The following is a 21,668-nucleotide window of genomic DNA, read 5'->3' on the forward strand; positions in this document are numbered from 1 at the left end:
CGTTTCCAGCTTCAAAGAAAAAAAAAAAAAACGAGACTAAGAGACATGGACAAGGAAGTGGTGGTTACGGGTGGTGGGGGTAGGGAGGGAGGGAGAGGTGGAGGGGGAGGAGGAGGGGTACAAAGAAAACTAGATAGAAAGTGACGGAGGACAATCTCTCTTTGGGTGATGGGTATGCAACAGAATTGAATGACAAGATAACCTGGACATGTTTTCTTTGAATATATGTACCCTGATTTATTGATGTCACCCCATTAAAATAAAAATTATTTATAAAAAAAAAAAAGGAAGGTGCAAACTAAAAAATATTAAGAAAAAAAAATTTGTTGGGAAAAATAAAAAGTGGAAAGCTAGGAGAGTGAAATGACCAGAATGGACCCAAATTTGTCTTTATCTGAGTATTCATCTGCTTCTGGGTACTGGTAGGAGAAAAAAAAAAGAGTAAGTCAAGTATGTGAAGGTAACTCTGAGGTCAGGGAAAAAGAGACTCCTGTCTCCTGATTCTTTAAGATTCTGAAAAGAGAACATTTCTTTGGCTTCCACAACCAACATGTAGTTTGGCCACATCAACTTAGCTGCAAATCAGATGGCTAAGCAGAGAAACATGCTACTTTTACCTTTCCTGAGCCACCCTCAGTTCTCATAGAATGGGAGCCTGCATAGGGTCCCTGTGCCATGGTGCTATGGCCATGCAGCACAGGTGAGGGTGTGTATGCTGGGCCAGCAGGGTAGATAAAACACAAGGCAGAGCCTGACCAGGGAGTGGCACAGCATTGGACTGGGATATGGAGGACCCAGGTTCGAAACCCCGATGTTGCTGGCTTGAGCACAGGCTCATCTGGTTTGAGCAAGGCTCACCAGCTTGAGCCCAAGGTCGCTGGCTTGAGCAAGGGGTCACTCGGTCTGCTGTAGCCTACCGGCCCCCTCAGTCAAGGCACATATGAGAAAGCATCAATGAACAACTAGGGAGCTGCAACAAAGAATTGATGCTTCTCATCTCTCTTCCTTCCTGTCTATCCCTCTATGTCTCTGTCACAAAAAAAACAAAAACAAACAAACAAAAACACAAGGCAGAAACCCAGGAGCCTACAGTCAATTTGAACTGAAGTACAGTAAAGTCAATCAGAATCTAGGCCTGACCAAGCCAAGAGCATACCTCATACATTCTAACACCAGTACAGAAGGACATAAAAATATAGAAAAGCTGGCCCTGGCTGTTGTGGACCGGTAATGGCAAAAAGCCATTATAGATTCGAGGCTTGGCGGGGGGCTAAGTTCTCCCCCTTCCATCTCCATATTTGGCTTTGATGCTGAGTGTTTACACCCACTCCACTTCCTTCCTTGGGTTGCAGGAAGCAATATACATGCCCTTCCTCTGACTCTTTGTTTTCAGATGTTTGTAAAATTCACTAATGTATACTGTTTTTGCCTTGGGAGAGTTCCTGTCTTAGCCTTTGATGTGCAACTTTGTATCAGGGTCCTTGATTTGCATAGGTCCATAAAATAAAGCGAACTGGGGCTGTGAAGCACTCAGATACTGCCAGGCAGTTTGAAGAGTCCTCCCGGTCCCATCGGTTTTGTTCTGACAAAGTGTGTTTCCTTAATTCCGCACCGTTATTTGGAAGCTGAGCTGGTCCGTGGCACCTGGCCGGTTGGCTCAGCGGTAGAGCGTCAGCCTGGTGTGCAGGGGACCTGGGTTTGATTCCCAGCCAGGGCACATAGGAGAAGCGCCCATTTGCTTCTCCACCTCCACCCCCCTCCTTCCTCTCTGTCTCTCTCTTCCCCTCCCACAGCAAAGGCTCCATTGGAGCAAAGATGGCCCGGGCGCTGGGGATGGCTCCTTGGCCTCTGCCCCAGGCGCTAGAGTGGCTCTGGTTGCGGCAGAGCGACGCCCCGGAGGGGCAGAGCATTGCCCCCTGGTGGGCAGAGCGTTGCCCCTGGTGGGCGTGCCGGGTGGATCCCGGTCGGGCGCATGCGGGAGTCTGTCTGTCTCTCCCCGTTTCCAGCTTCAGAAAATAAAAAATATATATATAGAAAAGCATTGACTCTTCCTTGCTATAAAAAGTCCTATGAGACCATACAGAGAAGAGCTATCTGAAAACCTGATGACTTTTATATGTGAGAGAATAATTCTATTTTCTGGACTTCAGATTATAGTATGAGTTAAATTATGTATCACTGATAACATGTTAATTCAAACAAAGACAACTTGTACTGTACTTTACCTGTCTGAAGAGGTTAGGGAAGTCATCTGCATTGTTGACTTTTCTGATTCCCTTTCCTCCTCCTCCTTCTGAGGCCTTGATCATTACTGGATACCCAACTTCCTCTGCTGCCTTTAAGAAGAAAGAGAAAAATGGAAATAAGGGCGGTATTAGTAGGGAAAGAGTAAACTGGAAATTTCTCCCTTTAAGAATGACACCATCAGTGGTGATTTATAAGAAAAATATGGGTAGATATAAACTTTTACTTTATACCATACATATTTCTATATTATTGGAATTTCTTATAGTATGCAAGTATTCATGTATTACCCATAATTTTTATTTTTAAAAAAGACATAAGTAATTCATTTAATATAAGCTGATGGTCTCAGTATAGTTTCTGATAACATATAAGTAAGACTCAACAAATAAGAACTCTCATGTATCCAGAATATTTTTCTCATTCAACCTGTAGTAAAGGATGAAAATAATGATATCAAAATAAAAAAAATTAGTCAGAAAACTAACTTGCAACACATGCTCTAAATGTGTATTTCACATTACAATATTTTATAGTGATCAGGTAATTACTCTAAACCTTTTTGAAAAATTAATATATGCCTATTAAGTATGAAGCTGGCTATATCAAGATATACCCATATAGTTAGAATATTCTGCAATTATTAAAAGGAATGAGGTGGTTTTTACTTGTAATGATATGGAAGATGTCCAAATTATATTGATAAGTCAAAAGAAAATTGAGGAAAGGGTTAACCAAAAGTTTAAAATAATCATGCCATTCCTTCCTCAAAACATTCCAATCTTTTCAGGTTTATATTATAGCAATATGAAAAAAAGGTGTCAGTGGTTGAGTGTTGGCCCGGCATGTGGATGTCCTAGGTTTGATTCTGTCAGGGCACACAGGAGAAGCGCGCACCTGCTTCTTTACCCCCCCCCCCCCCCCCCCCCCCCGCTTCTCTCTCTCTTCCCCTCCTGCAGCCATGGCTCAACTGGAGTGAGTTGGTTCCAGGTGTTGAGGATGGCTCTCTGGCCTCCGCCTCAGGCACTAAGAGCTGGGTTGCTAAGCAACAGAGCAACACCCCAGATGGGCAGAGCATTGCCCCCTAGTGGGCTTGCGGGGTGGATCCCAGTTGGTTGGGGCATTTGTGAGACTCCATCTCCCTACCTCCTCTCCTCCCACTGAATTAAAAAAAGTGTTACCCAAAAAAGACCATTTCAAATTTTAAATTATGTCAGTAGATTAACCATGAAAAATTTCACAGTATCTCATCTTTTCTAAAATTCACTTAACTCTATTCATGTCTATGCTTATAAACTGGGTTAGCATGATGAAGTCAATCACTAGGTTACAAGTAATCAAAGAGAAAGCCATAAATATAGAAAAGAGATAAAAAGTAGGATAGCCCACATGATGTCAGTAAGAAGGTAGACCTTTCAAAAATATATGAAGGTACCAGACACAGGTCATCCATTTAAAATATGTTAGAAGAATTTTAATGTCATGAGGAAAATGCTTATATATAATATTAAGTAGAAAAAATACAAGCATTATGAAAATATATATAGTAAAATCCTAATTTTATAATTATAATAGCTATAGAAATTTATTGATAAAGATTATCATTATAAATCTGAATCAGCCTGACCAGGTGGTGGCGCAGTGGATAGAGTGTCGGACTGGGATGCGAAAGGACCCAGGTTCGAGACCCCGAGGTCGCCAGCTTGAGCGCCAGCTCATCTGGCTTGAGCAAAGAGCTCACCAGCTTGGACCCAAGGTCGCTGGCTCCAGCAGGGGGTTACTCGGTCTGCTGAAGGCCCATGGTAAAGGCACATGTGAGAAAGCAATCAATGAACAACTAAGAAGTCGCAACGCGCAACGAGAAACTGATGATTGATGCTTCTCATCTCTCTCCGTTCCTGTCTGTCTGTCCCTGTCTATCCCTCTCTCTGACTCACTCTCTGTCTCTGTAAAATAAATAAATAAATAAATAAATCTGAATCAAAATGGCAAGAAAATAAGGATGGTTTTATCATCTATTTTCTGCCTTTCCAAATTTTCTACCAGGTAATTGTATATTTATAATTATAACCAGAAAAGCCTGACCAGGCAGTGGCATAGTGAATAAAAGCATCGGCCTGGGGCGCTGAGGACCCAGGTACCAAACCCCGAATTTGCCAGCTTGAGCATGAGATCATAGACATGACCCCATGGTCACTGGCTTGAGCCTAAAGGTCACTGGCTTGAAGCCCAAGGTCACTGACTTAAGCGCAAAGTTGCTGGCTTGAGCAAGGGGTCACTAGCTCTGCTGTACTCCCCCAGTCAAGGCACATATGAGAAAGCAATCAATGAACAACTAAAGTGCTGCAACTATGAGTTGATGCTTCTCATTTCTCTCCCTTCCTCTCTTGTCTATCCCTATCTGCCTGTCTCTCTCACGCTAAAAAATAAATAAATAAATAAATAAATAAATAAATAAATAAATACCAGGAAAAAAATTAATTGATAAGCAAAATAGCTAAGCTTCTATTCTTTTGCAAATTACAATAGATTAGAACAAAGCATTTGCAATTCAGTTAGAAATATTTTTTAAAACTTTTCCCATGTTTTATTTTACTGATTTTTTTAGAGAGAGGAAGGAGAGAGCATGAGAGAAAGACAAGAACATTTGTTCCTGTATATGCCCTGACCAGGGATCGAACCAGCAACCTTTGCGCTCCACCGAGCTATCCAGGTCAGGGCTGGAAATATTCTTATTAAAGACATTACAGGATGCTTAATTTAAAATGCAAACAATACAGTAAAATTAGTTGAGCATTCAGTGTTCCTCTTGAATTTGTAACATATAAGTCAAACAGATAGTGTATTTTTCATTTTTTAAAATTTTATTTAGAAAATTAAATTTAACAGGGTGACACTGATCAATAAGAGTACATAAGTTTCAGGTAAACATTTTTATACCTTTTGAATAGTTGACTATGTCATATACCCATCACCCAAAGTCAAATTCATATTCTGTCACCATATATTTGTCCTTCTTTATGCCCTTCCCCCCCACTCCCTCCCCCACATCCCTCACCCCCTGGTAACCATAGTGTGTTTTTCTAAAACAGCCTCTTTCATCATCTACCCAGAGGCATACCTGACATTTCCAACTAGATAAAAAGTGAAAGGGCAACACACTGGAAAAGAACTATAGAGAAAAGAAAAGATGATGTTGAAGAAAGGATCTCCTCTTGCTTGGGTTCATGTTTCTACACAGATGGATGATAATTATAGTTATACCTTCAGCCTCTCTTGGTTATCTCCCTCGCTCCTCCCCAAGGGAAAAAGAGTAAAGTATGTGACTGGTCTTACAGGTGTCCCCAAACTACAGCCCAGCCCGCAGGCCGCATGCGGCCCCCTGAGGCCATTTATCCGGCCCCCTGCTGCACTTCTGGAAGGGGCACCTCTTTCATTGGTTGTCAGTGAGAGGAGCACTGTATGTGGTGGCCCTCCAACGGTCTGTGGGACAGTGAACTGGCCCCCTGTGTAAAAAGTCTGGGGACCCCTGGATGAGCACACATAGCTCAGTCTCCTTCCCCTTTGGGATTAGCCCACTGCACAGAACCTATGTTCTTTGTCAGCACTGAGTTAGACAGTAAGCTGAATGGTAAAAGCTATATCACTATAAAGAGAAGTCTGTGGTTATTGAGCACCACCAGTAACCAGTGAATGAGCCTGTTTAACTGATGTTTGAGTTATAAATCTGATTGCTGCTACAAACATAAGCATTTTCCCCAACATCTCTCTACTCTTAATAAAGTTGACATTTTGATATCTATTTGCCTGGCTTCTTGATTCTTTTTTTTTCTTCTTTTTATTGACTTTACTGGGGTGATACTGGTTAACAAAATTATATAGGTTTCAGCCTGTGGTGGTACAGTGGATAGAGCATTGACCTGGAATTCTGAGGTTACCAGTTCAAAACCCTGTGCTTGCACATATGATAAACAATCAATGAACAACTAAAGTGAAGCAACTATGAATTGAGACTTCTTGTTCCTCCCCTCCCTTCCATGTCTCTCATTTCTTTGTAAAATCAATAAAAATTATACAGGCCCTGGCTGGCTGGCTCGGTGGTAGAGCATTGCCCAGTATATGGATGTCATGGGTTTGATTCCTGGTCACAGTACACAGAAGTGACCATCTGCTTCTGCACCCCTCCCCCTCCTCTCTCTCTCTCTTTCTCACCCCTCCCACAGCCCTGGTTAGATTGGTTCAAGTGTATCAGCCCTGGGGCTAAGGATGGTTCCACAGAGGCTCTATCTCAGTCACTAAAAATAGCTCAGTTGCAAGCAAGGCCCCAGATGGGCAGAGCATCAGCCCCAGACAGGGGTTGCTGGGTGGACTCCAGTTGGGGTGCATGCAAGAGTCTGTCTCTCTGTCTCCCCTCCTCTAACTTAGAAAAGAAGAAAAAAAAAAGAAAATAAATTATACAGGTTTCAGATACACAATTCCTTGACACATTATCTGTACACTGTATTGTGTGCTCACCACCCCCAGTCTTTAATCACCATTTATCCCCCATTCCCAGTTCCACCCGTTCCCAATCACCATACTGTTGTCCACATCCATGAATTTTTTCTCTTCTTACTCAATCCTCCTACCTCATCCCACCCCATTCCCCTGCTGAGACTAGCTTCCTGGTTCTGAATCCATCCTCTCCTCTCCCCCACACTAACAGGTGGTAGAGAGGAGACTCAGTACCTCCTTAAAACTCTGATTTAACCACCTAAAAATGTTCTAAGTAAGAGAATTGCTTCAAAACAAATTATTTTTGTTAGTAGGTCACTTCTTCACTCTATAAACTATATCTCCTTGATCTCTCAATCCGAATGCCATTATGGGTATATATCATGAACCAGGCTCCAAACCACTGTATTTCTGACTATAATTGCAGTTGAAAGACATCATCACTTCCTAGAGTTAAAAACCTACCTTTAGCCTGACCAGGCGGTGGCACAGTGGATAGAGTGTTGGACTGGGATGCAGAGGACCCAGGTTCGAGATCCCGAGGTCGCCAGCTTGAGCGCGGGCTCATCTGGTTTGAGCAAAAGCCCACCAGCTTGAACCCAAGGTCACTGGCTCCAGCAAGGCCCGTGGTCAAGGCACATTTGAGAAAGCAATCAATGAACAACTAAGGTGTTGCAACGCGCAATGAAAAACTAATGATTGATGCTTCTCATCTCTCTTTGTTCCTGTCTGTCTGTCCCTATCTATCCCTCTCTCTGACTCTCTGTCTCTGTAAAAAATAAATAAATAAAATTAAAAAAAAAAACAAACCTACCTTTAGCCCATCATCCACATCCTTCACATAGCCTTTTTCATACAGTTCCTGGGGAACATTTAAAATACGTTTTGAAAAATCATTTTCTTGCCAGTCCACACGAAGACCTGTAATAGAAAACAGTGTCTTACATGCAGCTACAAGAGCTTTGGTTCTCATCAATTTCCTGCAATGCCTTCTTTAAAATGCTCTCACAATGAGGGCAGATGGGAGAAAGAAAGATGCCATATAATGCTGATCAGTCCTTGGGTAATGGTATTTATCTATAGCAGAATCTGGCAACTTGGGTTACCAGTGTAAGCAGGACCTTCCACTAGAAGAATCCAGAAGAGCTAACAGGAAGGAACTTATAAAAATAAAAGAACATACAAGACAAAAAAAAAAAAACAACACACACACACACATGTCAGGCTTCTCACAGCAATACCCCAGGCAAAACACCTTCAATTTGTGTGCTCAGGCCTGCTCCAGGGCCAGAGGTCTGGGAAATAATTCAATCTTTATGAGCCCTTGGCAATGGAAATGGCAGTTTTATTGGCCTCAGCAGTCATGATTCCATGCTCCCTGAATATCCCTGTACTCAACCACAAGGGGAATGCTATACAGCCTCTCCATTCAAACAAGAACAAATTCAACCATTATTTTAAAGAGTTTGACCCAGCACTCTGGAGAGGATATTGCAACCCCCTGGAGAGCAAGAGTAACAAGAGTTCAAATCTGTTCAGCCTCAAGACAATGGTCACTCCCATGTGGAAGAGGTGTCTGTGTATGTCTACCCCACCCCTGCTTGAGTACTAAAAAAAGGGAAGTTCATACTATTATTAGCTGTCATTCACATGGCACTCCTTGAGGAATTTGCCAAGAATAAACCATTTTTAGAAAAATTTTATCCTTCTGCATGCCTGGAAGAAAGGTTGACTATTAACCTCATTTCTACATCAAAGGCAGCTGAGAGGTTAACTGGTGTTAAATAGACAAAGCATACCATCAATATATTGCGGGCTAAAATAAAAAATAAAAAATACTGGCTGGCAAATATTTGAGAGGGGTTTTAGGTTTTTCTTAGTGGCAAAGCACTGGATAGCACTTCCAAGGTCACTTCCAAGGTCAGTTCAAAGGCCTAATTCTGCCTAAAGAGTCTAGCCTACCCAGAGTAGACCCGAATCCACAGAGCCATTTGGGTTTTCCCAGATTTTCTCCAAATTAAATCCCAACATCACTCAAATCACAGGTTAGCATCTGCGTACTTGGTATAAAATTTATATTCCTAAGACAAGATAAAATCACTGGTGTATTAATTAAGCCTGGAGATATAAAATACCATTAACCAACTTGGATTCTAATTCTTAACAAGTATCCCAACATTTTAAATAAACTTAAACCCCAAGCCACAGTCCCAAATACCCTACTGAACTTTTCCGCATTTCAAGATACAAACAAGGAATGGTTTCTTACCACTACCACTCCAAGGAAGAGTTGGGATACCTGCAGTCTGAGCCACTATGGAAGATGCAATCTTATCCCCTAAAGCCCACATGGCCTGGCTTGGAGGACCTAAAAACAAAACAAGAAAAGAAGCTTAACTATTACATTTTGGCCTCATTTCTGTTCATATATTTTGTCTCCTACATCATTATTTTTGTATTTTTCTTGTCTCCCCTATATATCATGGAGACCGTAAACTTGATTATGGGGATTACTATGTTTTAACTCATTTTTGTACCCTTTATAGAACCTAATGTAGTAACCTTTTAAAATACAGTAAGAGGTGTGTGTGTGTGTGTGTGTGTGTGTGTGTGTGTGTGTTAAAAGAAATGCCTGACCAGTCTAACTCCCATATTATCATTTGTCATGATTTAACTCGACAAGATTAACAGTCTTTGTTTTTTTTAACAAATAGCCCAAATTAAGAACTATAAAGTTTTTGGGGTAAAGTCTGAAATATAAATATCCTTGGTCTTAGGGGAACTGAAAAGGAAGATTTAGCTTTAACAGGGTTTACAAAGCATAGCACTATGGAAGATCTCAGTCAGAAATAGAAACACTTTGAGCGGTATAACCTCTACTCTCTGCTGACAAGACAGAAGACAAAATTCACTTATGGGGGCAGGGGGAGGGAAGAAAGGAGAGGGGGAGGGGTACAAAGAAAACTAGATAGAAGGTGACGGAGGACAATCTCTCTTTGGGTGATGGATATGCAACAGAATTGAATTACAAGATAACCTGGACATGTTTTCTTTGAATATACGTACCCTGATTTATTGATGTCACCCCATTAAAATAAAAATTTATTTATAAAAAAAACCTCACTTATAAGAATATAACCTGTATGCTTCAATGTGAAGGTACTGACTCATGTTTAAATTCACACTACCAGGGTATCCTAACTATCAATTATCTTTGCTACACAAAAATAATGTTTTCCACATGTTTTCTTAGGTTAACGGCAAAGCTTTTAAAAGCTAGTGTTTTGGAAATCTGAGCCTCTTCCATATTTTATGGAAAGAACCTAGGGACAGAAAATGCAATCAATATGCAGAGACATAAGCAGGGTGTAAGAAATGAGTAAAGGAAATAAAATACAGGCTTACCCATGAAGGCAATGCCATTTTTCAAAAGAAGTTCTGGGAGCTTGGGATTCTCAGAAGCATGACCCCAGCCAGCCCACACTGCCTACAAAGGAACACATATGGTTCATTCTTAAAATTCATATTTACAAAAACATAATAAACTATTATTCTCTACCAAGCCTGGGCCCTACTCTATGAGGTACAAAAGCTCCACAGCAGCCCAGTACTTAGCATCTATACTTGATTCTTGGCAAACTTTTCATAGAACAATAAGCAATCTATTGTGGCAAAACCTCTGAAGAGGTCAAAACCAAGATGAAATTGATATTAAGATCTAGCTAGTCTTGTTGCTTTTTAGGAAATTCAATTCATAGCCTTTCAACCAGACTCTATAGAGCCCTTTCTAGAAATATTGGTTTTCTTCCACAGACTCAATTACTATTGCCATGAAACTCAACCTTTATATCTAGTGGTTATACTGCCACACATATCTCAAGCTTTTTAGCTTTTTGGCCTTTAAAGCCAAATTTCCTCACACAAGTGACAAGGAAGAAATGACCTACTTCTATACCACTATATTCTGGGCTAAAACTATTTCGTTAGAAATAGGCAACTTTTTCTTACTCTGGTTGGTATGAAGGTGAAATAGAATCAATAATCTCTGAAAAACCCTTACAAACCTCCTGTTTTTAATATGTATACTTAATTTTGACAAAATGCATATTTCCTTTCCTGTTGTTTTATATTCTATATAAAGGCATTTATCAATTTTCAACAAAGATGCTTTCTAAAAAATTAAAAGTTCTTCTTTAGATAGCCTCTTGTGCCTAACTATGAAATGACTAAATTTGTTGAGATTTTGCATATTTTGTGTTTATTAAAACAGTAAAGCACTTGACCTGGTGGTATCACAGTGGATAGAGCATCATACTAGGACGCAGAGGACCCAGGTTCGAATCCCCAAGGCCACCAGCTTGAGCACGGGCTCATCAGGCTTGAGTACAGGCTCACCAGCTTGAGCGCAAGATAGCCAGCTTGAGCATGGGACTGTAGACATGACCCCATGGTCACTGGCTTGAGCCCAAAGGTCACTGGCTTGAAGCCCAAGGTCGCTGGCTTAAGCCCAAGGTCGCTGGCTTGAGCAAGGGGTCATTTGCTCTGCTGGAGCCCCCCAGTCAAGGCAGGTAAGAGAAAGTAATCAATGAACAACTGAGGTGCCACAATGAAGAATTAATGCTTATCTCTCTTCCTTCCTGCCTAGCTGTCCCCATCTGTCCCTTTCTCTGTCTTTTTCTCTGTCCCTGTCTCTCTAATAAATAAAATAAAAAAAATAAAAAAATAAAAGAACAGTAAAGCACTGCAAACCATGAAATGCAATTGTTTTCTCTGGCTAGAGTAGAAATGCAATTGTTTTCTTTGGCAAAAGTAAGTATTAGTTCATCTATGAACTATACTGCTGAATTTGAATAGTATCTTTTTTTTTTTGGTGACAGAGACAGAGAGAGGGACAGATGGACAGGAAGGGAAAGAGATGAGAAGCATCAATCCTTCATTGCAGCTCCTTAGTCTCCTTAGTTGTTCATTGATTACTTTCTCATATGTGCCTTGACCTCTTGCTCAAGCTAGTGACCATGGGGTCATGTCTATGATCACACACTCAAGTTGGAGAGCCTGCGCTCAAGCCAGTGACCTCAGAGTATTGAATCTGGGTACTCTGCATCCCAGTCTGATGCTCTATCCACTGCGTCACTGCCTGGTCAGATGAATTTGAATAATATCTTTAAAATAGAAATTCATTCATTTTTCCCCTTTTTTACAAATTAAAATTTTTTTTTCATTTACAATTGACATACAGTATTTTATTAGTTGCAGGTATACAACATGATGATCAGACATTTATATAACTTATGAAATGATCACCTGATAAGTCTAGTACCCATCTGACACCATACATAGTTATTACAATATTGTTGACTACTGACTATATTTCTTATGCTGTACTTTACATCCCCATGACTGCTCTTTTTTTCTTTTTTGCTATGACTGTTCTTATAACTGGCAATTTGTACATCTTAATCCCTTCTCCTTTTTCACCCATCTCCCAATGCCCTCCCATCTAGCAACATCAAAATGTTATCTGTATCTGTGAGTTCATTCCAGTTTTATTAGTTTGTGGTTTTTTAGATTCCACATGTAAGTGAAATCACATGACATTTTTTTCTTTCTCTGTCTTGCATATTTTACTTAGCATAATACCCTCTGGGGTCCATCAGTGTTATAAATGGTAAGATTTCATTCTTTTTTATGGCTGAGTAATATTCCATTGTATATATGTACCACATCTTCTTTATCCATTTGTCTATCAATGGACAGTTAGATGGTTTCCATATCTTGTCCATTATACATAATGCTGCAAAAAACATATAAATTTGGTTTTAAAGAACACACTGGAATTTCTTACTTGTACTGGGATCCTTTTAGCAATATCAAGAATTAATTCCACATTTGCATAGTTGTTGTTGTTTGGTCCTCCTGGCACTGGTACATAGTGATCTGCCATCTTAATGTACTCTGAAAATGCAAGCAAATTAATAGAGAACACATTTCCAAAATATAATAGCAGAGCAAAACTTTGTGAAGGACCATTATTAGTAACCACCAGACAAACTGCATTAATGGGTAATTTCCAGCACCGTATATCTGAAGGCTCTGACTTTATTAAGACACAGGCACTAAAATGCATTAAGTTGATAATTAGGAAGCTCTTATAGTAAAACAGCAGTTCTCAGACATTTCACTATGTGACTTTTCTGAAGGGTCCTTATGATCCCTATATCAAAAATATATAATGTGTACAGGGGGGATAAATGAGGGAGGATAGACCTGACTTGGGGGTGGGGGTGAACACACAATACAGTGTACAGAGATGTATTGTAGAATTGGGCACCTGAAACCTGTATCATTAGGCTAACCAGTGTCACCCTAACAAATTCAATAAAAGGGGGGAAAATAATGTCTGTCACTTAGAGGCACATGTATAATTATTCTATTCTGGGAAATAGTTCTGGTCCTGATACCCTTTATCTTTAACTTGCACGATATTCTGAGAGAGCCTTTTTTTTTTTCTTTTTGTTCTTTTTCCTTTTTGAGAGAGCCTTTTTTCTGATGTAGAGCTAAGACAAAATGGGGTCAGAGGGGAGAGTTCTGAAGGGTTTGTAGACTGGCTAAATGGGAAAGGTTAGATACAAGAGTCTCATAGGTGTTTGAAAAGGATTTATCTGGAATGTTGGAGAGAACAGGTATTTGAAAGACACTTTAAAAAGATAACTTCTTTCTCTCCTTACTTTTTTATTTCTTTTGCTCAGTAGTCCCATTCAAATTTGTCACCTAATGTCTCTCTTACTATTCTGGCAACACTATCGCAGAACAGTTACAATGTGTCAAAACTGCTCTAATAAGCACCATATATATGTGTGTGTGTATATATATATATTTAATTTAACCCTTAACAAACCTACATATGATAAGTATTTTTAGCACCCTGTTTATAGGAAATTATGGCTTGGAGCAGTTAAATACTTGCTCAAGGTCCATCTCCACCATATTTATTAACATTTCTTATATCTTGTTCTTAACTTTTAATGGCTTTAAGTTCTCCTAAAAGAAAATTCTATTCAAAGTAAGATAGAAGGCCCTGAAGTTTGTTAAAAATAAAAATATAGGTTTATTGCCTGACCAAATGGTGGCGCAGTGAATAGAGCGTCAGACTGGGATGCAGAGGACCCAGGTTCAAAACCCTGAGGTCACTGGCTTGAGCGCAGGCTCATCTGCCTTGAGCTGGGCTCACCAGCTTGACCATGGGGTCACTGGCTTGAGAATGGGATCATAGACATGATCCCATGGTTGCTGACTTGAGCCCAAAGGTCTCTGGCTTGAAGCCCAAGGTCGCTGACTTGAGCAAGAAGTCACTTGCTCTGCTGTAAGTCCCCCAGTCAAGGCACATATGAGAAAGCAATCAGTGAAAACCTAAGGAGCTGCACCGAAGAATTGATGCTTCTCATCTCTCTCCCTTCCTGTCTGTCTGTCCCTATCTGTCCCTCTCTGATTCTGTCTCTGTCACCAAAAAATAAATAAATAAAAATAAATAAATTTATTATTCTCTTTGATTATAGGAGGGAAAGCATGCTAATTATAAAAAATTTAAATAATATATCAGGATGCAATACTACTTTTTTAAAAGTCAAAATCACACATTTCCTACTACTCAGAGATAATCAGTTCATGTTTTGATATCCTAGAAACTATAAACTATTAATCAATTTAATGATACAGTGTGGCTATCTTCCCATGTTATGACATAAATATATATTTAAATTTTTTATATTTTTATACAATGTGAGATAATACAAGTATTATTTATATATTTAATATTAATATATGCACATGTTAATGGTTGCCTAATGCAGGGGTAGTCAACCTTTTTATACCTACCGCCCACTTTTGTATCTCTGTTAGTAGTATAATTTTCTAACTGCCCGCCAGTTCCACAGTAATGGTGATTTATAGAGTAGGGAAGTAACTTTACTCTATAAAATTTATAAAGCAGGCCCTAGCCGGTTGGCTCAGCGGTAGAGCGTCGGCCTGGCACGCGGGGGACCCGGGTTCGATTCCCAGCCAGGGCACACGGGAGAAGTGCCCATTTGCTTCTCCACCTCCCCCTCCTTCCTCTCTGTCTCTCTCTTCCCCTCCCGCAGCCAAGGCTTCATTGGAGCAAAGATGGCCCGGGCACTGGGGATGGCTCCTTGGCCTCTGCCCCAGGCGCTAGAGTGGCTCTGGTCACGGCAGAGCGACGCCCTGGAGGGGCAGAGCATCGCCCCCTGGTGGGCAGAGCATCGCCCCTGGTGGGCGTGCCGGGTGGATCCCAGTCGGGCGCATGCGGGAGTCTGTCTGACTGTCTCTCCCCATTTCCAGCTTCAGAAAAAAAAAGAAAAAAAAAATTTATAAAGCAGAGTTACAGCAAGTTAAAGCATATAATAATAATTACTTACCAAGTACTTTATGTCATATTTTCACTAAGTTTGGCAGAATAAATCTTTATAAAACAACTTACTATCGTTAAATCTATCTTTTTATTTATACTTTGGGTGCTGCATTACCGCCCACCATGAAAGCTGGAATGCTTACTAGTGGGTGACCAGGTTGACTACCACTGGCCTAATGCTTCTATAATACATAATTCATTTAACTAATAACTTATTGATGGACATATAGGTTATTAATAACTTAAAAATATTAAAACAATTAATGATGAATATCCTTATACGTAGTATTGTTCAATTATAACTTCAGGATATGTTACCAGAAGTAAAATTACTGGGTCATAGGATATGCACATTTTCAAATATTGAGCCATTTTAGATTTTCACCAGTCATATGGGCACCAAATTGCCTCTACTTTCATCTGTATTAGGTGTCACCAATTTTTTAAATTTTGCCAGTCTGGCCTGACCTGTGGTGGCACAGTAGAAAAAGAATCATCAACCTCGAATGCTGAGGTCGCCAGTTCAAAACCCCAGACTTGCTTGATCAAGGCACATATGGGAGTTGATACTTCCTGCTCTTTCCCCACTTCTTTCTCTCTCTCTCCCTCTCTCTCCTCTCTAAATAAATAAATAAAAAATAAACGTTTGTCAGTCCTAAAATGGAAAAAAAAATCCCAATCCACTATTGATCAGCTTTGCGTTTCTTTTCCACTGATATTATATTTCTATTTTTTTTCCTTTTTTTTATAGAGACAGAGAGAGAGTCAGAGAGAGGGTCAGATAGGGACAAACAGGAAGGGAGAGGGATGAGAAGCATCCATTCTTGCTGCGGCACATTAATTGTTCTTTGATTGCTTTTTCATATGTGCCTTGAGTAGGGGGCTACAGCAGAGCGAGTGGCCCCTTGCTCAAGCCAGCAACCTTGGACTCAAGCCACCGACCTTTGGCCTCAAGCCACCAACCTTTGGGCTCAAGCCAGTGACCATGGGGCATGTCTATGATCCCGTGCTTAAAGCCAGCGACCCGGTACTCAAGCTGGTGAGCCCACACTTAAGCCAGCAACCTCAGGGTTTCAAATTTGGGTTCTCCACATCCCAGTCCAACACTCTATCCATTGAGCCACCGCCTGGTCAGGCTGGTATTGAATCTCTTTACACATGCTTATCGTTCCCTTTTAAATTATTTGCCCTGGCCGGTTGGCTCAGCGGTAGAGCGTTGGCCTAGCGTGCGGAGGACCCGGGTTCGATTCCCGGCCAGGGCACACAGGAGAAGCGCCCATTTGCTTCTCCACCCCCCCCCCTTCCTCTCTGTCTCTCTCTTCCCCTCCCGCAGCCAAGGTTCCATTGGAGCAAAGATGGCCCGGGCGCTGGGGATGGCTCTGTGGCCTCTTCCTCAGGCGCTAGAGTGACTCTGGTCGCAACATGGCGACGCCCAGGATGGGCAGAGCATCGCCCCCTGGTGGGCAGAGCGTCGTCCCTGGTGGGCGGGCCGGGTGGATCCCGGTCGGGCGCATGCGGGAGTCTGTCTGACTGTCTCTCCCTGTTTCCAGCTTCAGAAAAGTGAAAAAAAAAATTAATAAATAAATAAATTATTTTATAGACTACCTATTAGTGTGTATGTTTTTCAAGATTTTATTTATTGATTTTTAGAGAGGGGAAAGAGAGAGAGAAAAGGAGGAGTGGGAAGCATCAACTGGTAGTTGCTTCTCATATGTATTTTGACTAGGTTACCCAGGGTTTCAAACCAGTAACATCAGCATTCCAGGTCAACACCTTATCCACTGTGCCACAGATCAGGCTGTTTGTGTTTTACTTTGTTTTTGTTTTTCTGGGGGATTTTCTGTTATTGAAGAGAGTATCTTTTTTTTTTTTTTTCATTTTTCTGAAGCTGGAAACAGGGAGAGACAGTCTGACAGACTCCCGCATGCGCCCGACCGGGATCCACCCGGCACGCCCACCACGGGCGACGCTCTGCCCACCAGGGGGCGATGCTCTGCCCATCCTGGGCGTCGCCATGTTGCGACCAGAGCCACTCTAGCGCCTGAGGCAGAGGCCACAGAGCCATCCCCAGCGCCCGGGCCATCTTTGCTCCAATGGAGCCTTGGCTGCGGGAGGGGAAGAGAGAGACAGAGAGGAAAGCGCAGCGGAGGCGTGGAGAAGCAAATGGGTGCTTCTCCTGTGTGCCCTGGCCGGGAATCAAACCCGGGTCCTCCGCACGCTAGGCTGACGCTCTACCGCTGAGCCAACCGGCCAGGGCCGAGAGTATCTTTTTCTCATATCAAAGGTAGAAACTCTTTGCTGCTAATATGTTTTTTCTGATTATCATTTGCCTTTAATTTTTTCTCTTTTTATTTGCTACAATTTTATTTATTTATTTACTTTTCTTCTTTTTCTAAGTGAGAGGAGGGGAGATAAAGAGACAGACTCCTGCATGCACCCTGACCGGGATCCACCCGGGGACCCCCTTCTGGGGCCAATGCTCTGCCCATCTGGAGCCATGCTTGCAACCAAGCTATTTTTAGCACCAGGGGTGAAGGCTCCACAGAGCCATCCTCAGTGCCCAGGGCTGATGCACTCGAACCAAATAAGCCATGGCTGTGGGAGGGGAAGAGGTGGAGAATGGAGAAGCAGATGATCACTTCTCTGTGTGCCCTGCCTGGTAATCGAACCCAGGACATACACACACTGGGCCAAAGCTCCATCACTGAGCAAACTGGCCAGGGCCGAAATTTTACTCTTATGTAGTCAAATCTAACTTTTCTGTAGTTCAGTGGCCCTAGATACAGAAACGTTAGTTTAATTGCTGACTACACACACATAAACACTCACACACGCATGCACACGCTCAGTCTAAAAAGGTAGTGCTGTCGCCAACCAACAACAGTTGAGAGTTCTATACCAATTACTCTTCTATTATCACTACTGTAGACATTAACGAGAAGTAGAAAAAGAAAGCTTCCAAATTATGTAGCTTGCATTTCTCCATCATCTCCTAGATCCCACAGTTCACATAACTACCACCAGAGACACTATTCTAGAGTAAAGTCACAAATAAATAAGAAAACTCTCCCCAAAAGTGAACAGTTATGGACTATGGATTTCACTAATCATCCACCTCTCCAACTTTTCCAGTAACTATCATGAAATAAAAATATGCAGCTTGCCCATTATTATCATTCTCACCATCTCTTAACCTATCAGTTTTGCCTATTCTCCTCCAATCTCAGAGCAGGAAGCCCTCTCTTCATGTTAATAACCAGCTAACTCTTCTATTGAAGGTACCCCTCTCCCTCTTTGGCTCCTTCCTCACACACTATAAACAATTCCCAAGTCTCTTCCATTCTGAAAAATTAAAATCTTTCCTTGACCCTGAATCTCTTTAGTTACTGCCTTTTCTTCTTCCCTTCTCATCCAAATTCCTTAAAAACAAACAAACAAACAAAAAACTTGTCCACTGTGGCTTTCTCCATGTCACTTTCTACTCACTCCTTATATTAGTTTGCATACAAGTACATCGTTTTATTGAAACTATTTTTGCAAATACCAGTGATTTCACAATTTCTGGACATATTTCTATTTCTATTTTATTGTACTGCTGACACATTTGACCCTTTCTTATTGAAAGTCTTTCTCTTTGCTTTTTTCTTCTGCATCTATCTCTCTGAGCATTTCTTCTCAGCATTTTTTACAAGCATTCCTGACTCTATCCCTAAATCCTAGTCCTCCGTAAAAGTTCATCCTTAACCCTCTTTTCTTCATTCTCCAGCTGTTCTTTCAAGGGGCAGGGTTAACTACCACATATTTGCTGATAATGTACATGCAATCTCTGGTTGTTATTATTTCTAAGTTTTGGAAGGATATATTCAATCTTTTTGGTAGTATTTATATAAATTACTTATATCACAAATACTTCAAACCTGATCTGTCCCTAAAAAACCCTTGCTCGTCTTACTACATTATCTATTATTTTGTCCTACTTGATGATAAAGCATCTCTCCAGTCAACCAACAATAATCATTAACTCTCCCCTCAGTCTGTCCTATGGTGGCGCAGTGGACAGAGTGTTAACCTGGGTTGCTGAGGTCTCCAGTTCGAAACCCTGGGCTTGCCTGGTCAAGGCACACACAGCAAGCAAACAATGAACAACTCAAGTGAAGCAACTATAAGTTGATATTTCTCATTCCACCCCCTCTCTGTAAAATCAATAAATCTTAAAAACAAAACAAAAAAAACTTTCCCCTCAATTACCAAATCTTATCAATTTTACCTCTTAAATCTCTCTAACCAATCCCTTTCTTCTCTATTCTCAATCTTGTCATATCCTATTAGTATTGCCTTCTACAGATCGGTCTTCCAATATGCTACTGATTCACTGATCTAATTATTCATGCTTTAAAAAAAATGTATCTGTCTTTTAGAGATACATACTAAAATATTTACAGATAAAATCATGCCTATGATTTGCTTCAAAAATGTATGTGGAAGAGGGAAAAGGTAAAGGTATAGATGAAACAAGATTGCCTGTTAGTTGCTAATTGTTGAAGCTGGATGATAAGGACATAAAAAGGGATTCATTACATTCTTCTACTTTTGAATCATTAAAAACAACTAATCTACTTAAAATGCAAATCCTCTAATGTTATACACATACCCCTAAAAATATAAAGTCTATCCTTTTAGGGATGAAAAACAAGGCCCTCCTTGACAAATACTAGATCATATTTTGTACTTTAACAAGCCACGTATAACCTCCAGAAAACTACTGTGTCACACCTTCAAACATTTGCACATACTGTTCTTTCTGCCAGGAACATTCCTGTCTTCTCCCTAATTGCTTCATTAATTCTTACTCAGTTTTAAATAGGCATACATAACCTCTTCAGAAAGCTTTCTCTTAACCCTGTCCCCAAGAGCAGAGGGCAGAGTTAAGATGTCTCATATCTGTGTTCTCATAGTACCCTGTTCATATTTCTTTTATAGCACTGACCTCAATGCACTGAAATTATTTGTTTCCTAGAGCAAGATCACATCTTATCCAACTGTAAGTTCCCACGTTCACTGAATGAATAAGTCAGTTAATAGGAGCACCAGGTAAAAATGGACAAAGAAGAAATAATGCATAGTAGTTCATGTTTATTATAGACAATTTCATCTTTACAACTACCCAGTGAGCAAGACATTATGATCATTCTTTCACAGATATAAAAATTGTGCCTCAGACATGTTAAAGGGTCAGTCTGAATGATTCCATATAACATCTGCTTTCCAATAAATTGGTGCCTTCTCCATTTCTATATAAATAGCATAATAACCCTTACTCCTTAGGCATAGTCTTAACATCACTGTCTCAATATAGAAAGAATATATACAAACCAAAATAGGTTTTTAAAAAATAGCTATTTAAAAAGTTAATGTTATCTGTGGATGCTCTACCTTAGAGATTATGCTTTAGTGATAAAAAGTGTGGAGAGGAAAGCCACAACCTCTTAGCCATCCAAACCACTCTCAGCTGGAAGACCTACTAATAGAAAGCTTATGCAGAAGGGCTTGCAGAGTGAAACCCACTGGGTTCTAAGAGGTCTCTCCCTCAGGAGGGAAGGGAAAAAATTCACTGTATTCATAAGGGAAACAGTATTTCCTCCCAAACCTTTCCACTTACACAAGCTAAAATGTGGCTTAGCGAATGCTGGACACTGAAAACCCAAATGAACTCTTTCATTAAATTTTCTATGTTGAGGATAAATATGGCACAATCACTTGCATATGACTATCATCAACACTTTATAAAAGAAAAATCCTTTTAAAAAGAGTTCACTGGAAATCCTTTGGTTTTGGAATTCCCCCAAGTTACCATTCTCCTACTTCAAGGCTGTGCTACTATTCAATGTTTTATGCTCAAGAGTGATACTTTATTAATGTTAGCAACTCACCTGCATTGGCTTTAAGGTCTTCAGGTGTGACCATCACAACAAATCGGATCGCACGTTCATTGCGAAACATCTCATAAGACCAGCGACGTATGGACCGCATGCATTTCACTGCTGCAATGCCATTGTTGGCAATAAGAACCTGGAGAGTGGGAGGACGGGAAATGGAGAGAAAAGTAGAAAAGCCAAACAATGATGGAGGAAAAGAGGTGAGACAAGTTTTGTAGATCTATCTTTCTCTGAAAAGACAGATTTTCAATAGGAATTTGTATTGGTGGTCTGGTCTAGGCAGTTAGGAACTGGCTCCCACATGCTCAAGGGATTTTTTTAAATGTTAGGTAACAAAACACTTTAATAAGTGCCAGCTCAACCTTACTCCTTTCTAACTTCAGTTCTTGAAGGGGAAAAAATCACTATTAGTCAAATCTTGTGATTTTGTGGCTATTCTATATGCCAGTTACTAGGGAACATAAACAAGGCACAGAACCCTGAACATGTATAAGGTTTCTGGCACCAATCACCACCTCTGTCCAAAACACTGACTGCCAAATGCCTTGGAAATGTAGAGACTGCCTCAG

The 21,668-nt window shown here is 40.7% G+C and overlaps 1 protein-coding gene across 1 annotated transcript in view; it reads right to left on the reverse strand.

Moving 5' to 3' along the window:
• ACACA (acetyl-CoA carboxylase alpha) overlaps positions 1 to 21,668 on the reverse strand; it is a 273,603-nt gene that overhangs the window by 194,943 nt on the left and 56,992 nt on the right. The window contains exons 5-10 of the mRNA XM_066262811.1: positions 21,094 to 21,232; positions 12,584 to 12,693; positions 10,144 to 10,225; positions 9,008 to 9,106; positions 7,553 to 7,659; positions 2,226 to 2,336 (exon numbers count right to left, since the gene is read on the reverse strand). Coding sequence (XP_066118908.1) covers positions 2,226 to 2,336; positions 7,553 to 7,659; positions 9,008 to 9,106; positions 10,144 to 10,225; positions 12,584 to 12,693; positions 21,094 to 21,232 — 648 coding nt within the window. The remainder of the gene's footprint in view (positions 1 to 2,225; positions 2,337 to 7,552; positions 7,660 to 9,007; positions 9,107 to 10,143; positions 10,226 to 12,583; positions 12,694 to 21,093; positions 21,233 to 21,668) is intronic.

Source organism: Saccopteryx bilineata, chromosome 2 (assembly GCF_036850765.1).
Source record: "Saccopteryx bilineata isolate mSacBil1 chromosome 2, mSacBil1_pri_phased_curated, whole genome shotgun sequence".
Classification (NCBI taxonomy): Eukaryota; Metazoa; Chordata; class Mammalia; order Chiroptera; family Emballonuridae; genus Saccopteryx; species Saccopteryx bilineata.